The 1,885-nt window shown below is 39.6% G+C and overlaps 1 protein-coding gene across 1 annotated transcript; it reads right to left on the bottom strand.

Moving 5' to 3' along the window:
- Positions 1-268: 268 nt before the first annotated feature.
- On the bottom strand, positions 269-1,412 carry LOC149192792 (uncharacterized). Its single transcript, XM_089407112.1, has 2 exons — positions 698-1,412; positions 269-565 (listed from the first exon to the last, which is right to left on the bottom strand). The coding sequence occupies exons 1-2, from the start codon at positions 773-775 to the stop codon at positions 269-271; spliced, it is 375 nt and encodes a 124-aa protein (XP_089263238.1). The 5' UTR covers positions 776-1,412.
- Between the last annotated feature and the right edge of the window lie 473 nt (positions 1,413-1,885).

Consider the following 1,885-nt stretch of genomic DNA (forward strand, 5'->3'; position numbering starts at 1 on the left):
TCATGACAAACGTTGACGTACTGTGCTGTTTGTCTTTGTCATTGCACGTTTACAGCCAACCACTGTTTGCATTTATTGAAGGCCTGCAAAAAGTGGCAAGATAGTGACTTCACTAACAAGGAATACGCTCTGGCAATACCTTTTTATGGGCGGTTCAACGTGAATCTCTTCAGGCTTGTGTGGAGGACAGCCTTTGTGGTGACCACCACACTGATTTCCGTGTTACTTCCTTTTTTGGGCAAGGGCTAACCAGCCATATATTGTGTCATTAATGCCCTTGCCAGCTATGTATGTGGTGCAAACTTGGGATGGCATACATATCCATAGGCATCGGACTCCGGCGGCCACCTCGCGTTTCCGATGACCCACGCGGGACCCACCCCGTCTCGTTCAATAACATAATTCTGAGAAATACTTTCGCGCGCCAATTTAACTCTGCAACCAGAACCCGTTTGCTCTGCAACCCAGTGCCCGCAGGACTGAAGCGCTGCGCGCATTGAAACTCTGCAACCCAGTGCCCGCCGGACTGAGCTCTGTTACCTCCTGGTAAATTCCTGCACCGTCTCTGCAGTCGTCAAATCGTGGTTTTAATGCCCTTCATTTTGTTTTAAATCTGTTTTAAAGACTGCTAAAACCCTCGCATTCTCTCAACATTCTGTAATTATAAGTTATAAAATGGTCACAAAAACCTGCCTACCTGAAGTCTTGCAGAGATCCTCGCCGCACCGCTGAGGAAAAACATTAAAATCAGAATATGTAAACCCAATCTACACATAGCAGAAATTTGGAATTAATTCAACGAAGCATTGCGTGTTCTCCTCTTTAGCTGAAAACTATGGAAAATGGATCTTTAACAGTTTTGGAAAGACCATCTGTCATCTCAATCCTTTTCCTGTTACACATGTTGAAAAAAGATGGTAAAATTGTTTTGTGATGAACTAGACTTCCTCAAAATCGATCTTAACATTTGTCTTTCCATAGTGCATGCACTCTTCATCTAGTTTATTACCATTTATGAATCACATAAATTTGGATGTTGTTTACACATTTTTCCATCAGCAAGAAAGAGAGTCAACTTTAAGGTCACGAGCTTTGAAAATTTGTTAATTGAACTCTGAAATTTGTTAATGGTTAGTTCTTTCTCTAGACCGGCTTTAGACTGAAAAAATAAGCACCTCTTAAAGAAAATTATTCCACCAGCTCCACTGAATTGAGGTTGTCCCTGAGCAGCATCATCAAAAAAAATTCCTAAGCCATTGATTTATCAATTAGTTGCACAACAATCTATCTTGGGTAAAATATCTGGGGGGTTTGTTATCTTTCAACTGTTTGAAAAAACTAAGATTGTTCAGTCCTTGCTATGTAGATTGGATTATTAGGGTTAATTTATTCTCAAATAAGCTAATTAAACTCCCCAGGCAATGATAGTAAGTAAAGCTTCAAACCTCTTCACAGTATGATTTTCACACCAATGATTTAATCAGTCTTCTGCAAGAGGACTCCTACAAACATATCTTGCAAGCCCCTCTATCTCTTTCCAAAACTTGAATAGCGAGAAAAGGACAGAATATAAAACTTGAATAGTGAGAAAAGGACAGAATATAAGCAAATGATGCACACTCTCTTCTTCAACCTTGTTCCAGGTGAAAACATTATTGTCCAAGTTCTAGCCAGTGGAAAACCCTTAATTGTAATGAACATTTCATTTTCCATATCACCTTGAAGTACCATTTAAAGCCCCAAAAACCCTACTTTCACCCAAAAAAAAATAAAAATCGAGACCCAATATTGGGAATATAATGCTAACCAACTGGTCTCTTTGACCAAATAATCTCGTCTGGCTAACCTTTAATCCTTACATGAACATCACAGGGATGCAATATAT

This window comes from Pinus tabuliformis, chromosome 2_2 (assembly GCF_031772625.1).
Source record: "Pinus tabuliformis cultivar Carrire ecotype Pingquan chromosome 2_2, CPIR1, whole genome shotgun sequence".
Taxonomy (NCBI): domain Eukaryota; kingdom Viridiplantae; phylum Streptophyta; class Pinopsida; order Pinales; family Pinaceae; genus Pinus; species Pinus tabuliformis.

What these genes read in the sequence shown, in the direction of transcription:
- LOC149192792 (XM_089407112.1), bottom strand. Translation starts at nt 775, where the DNA reads ATGTGTAGATTGGGTTTACATATTCTGATTTTAATGTTTTTCCTCAGC. An exon ending in GGATCTCTGCAAGACTTCAG is followed by an intron (nt 566 to 697) that starts GTAGGCAGGTTT and finishes TGACGACTGCAG; the next exon opens with AGACGGTGCAGGAATTTACC.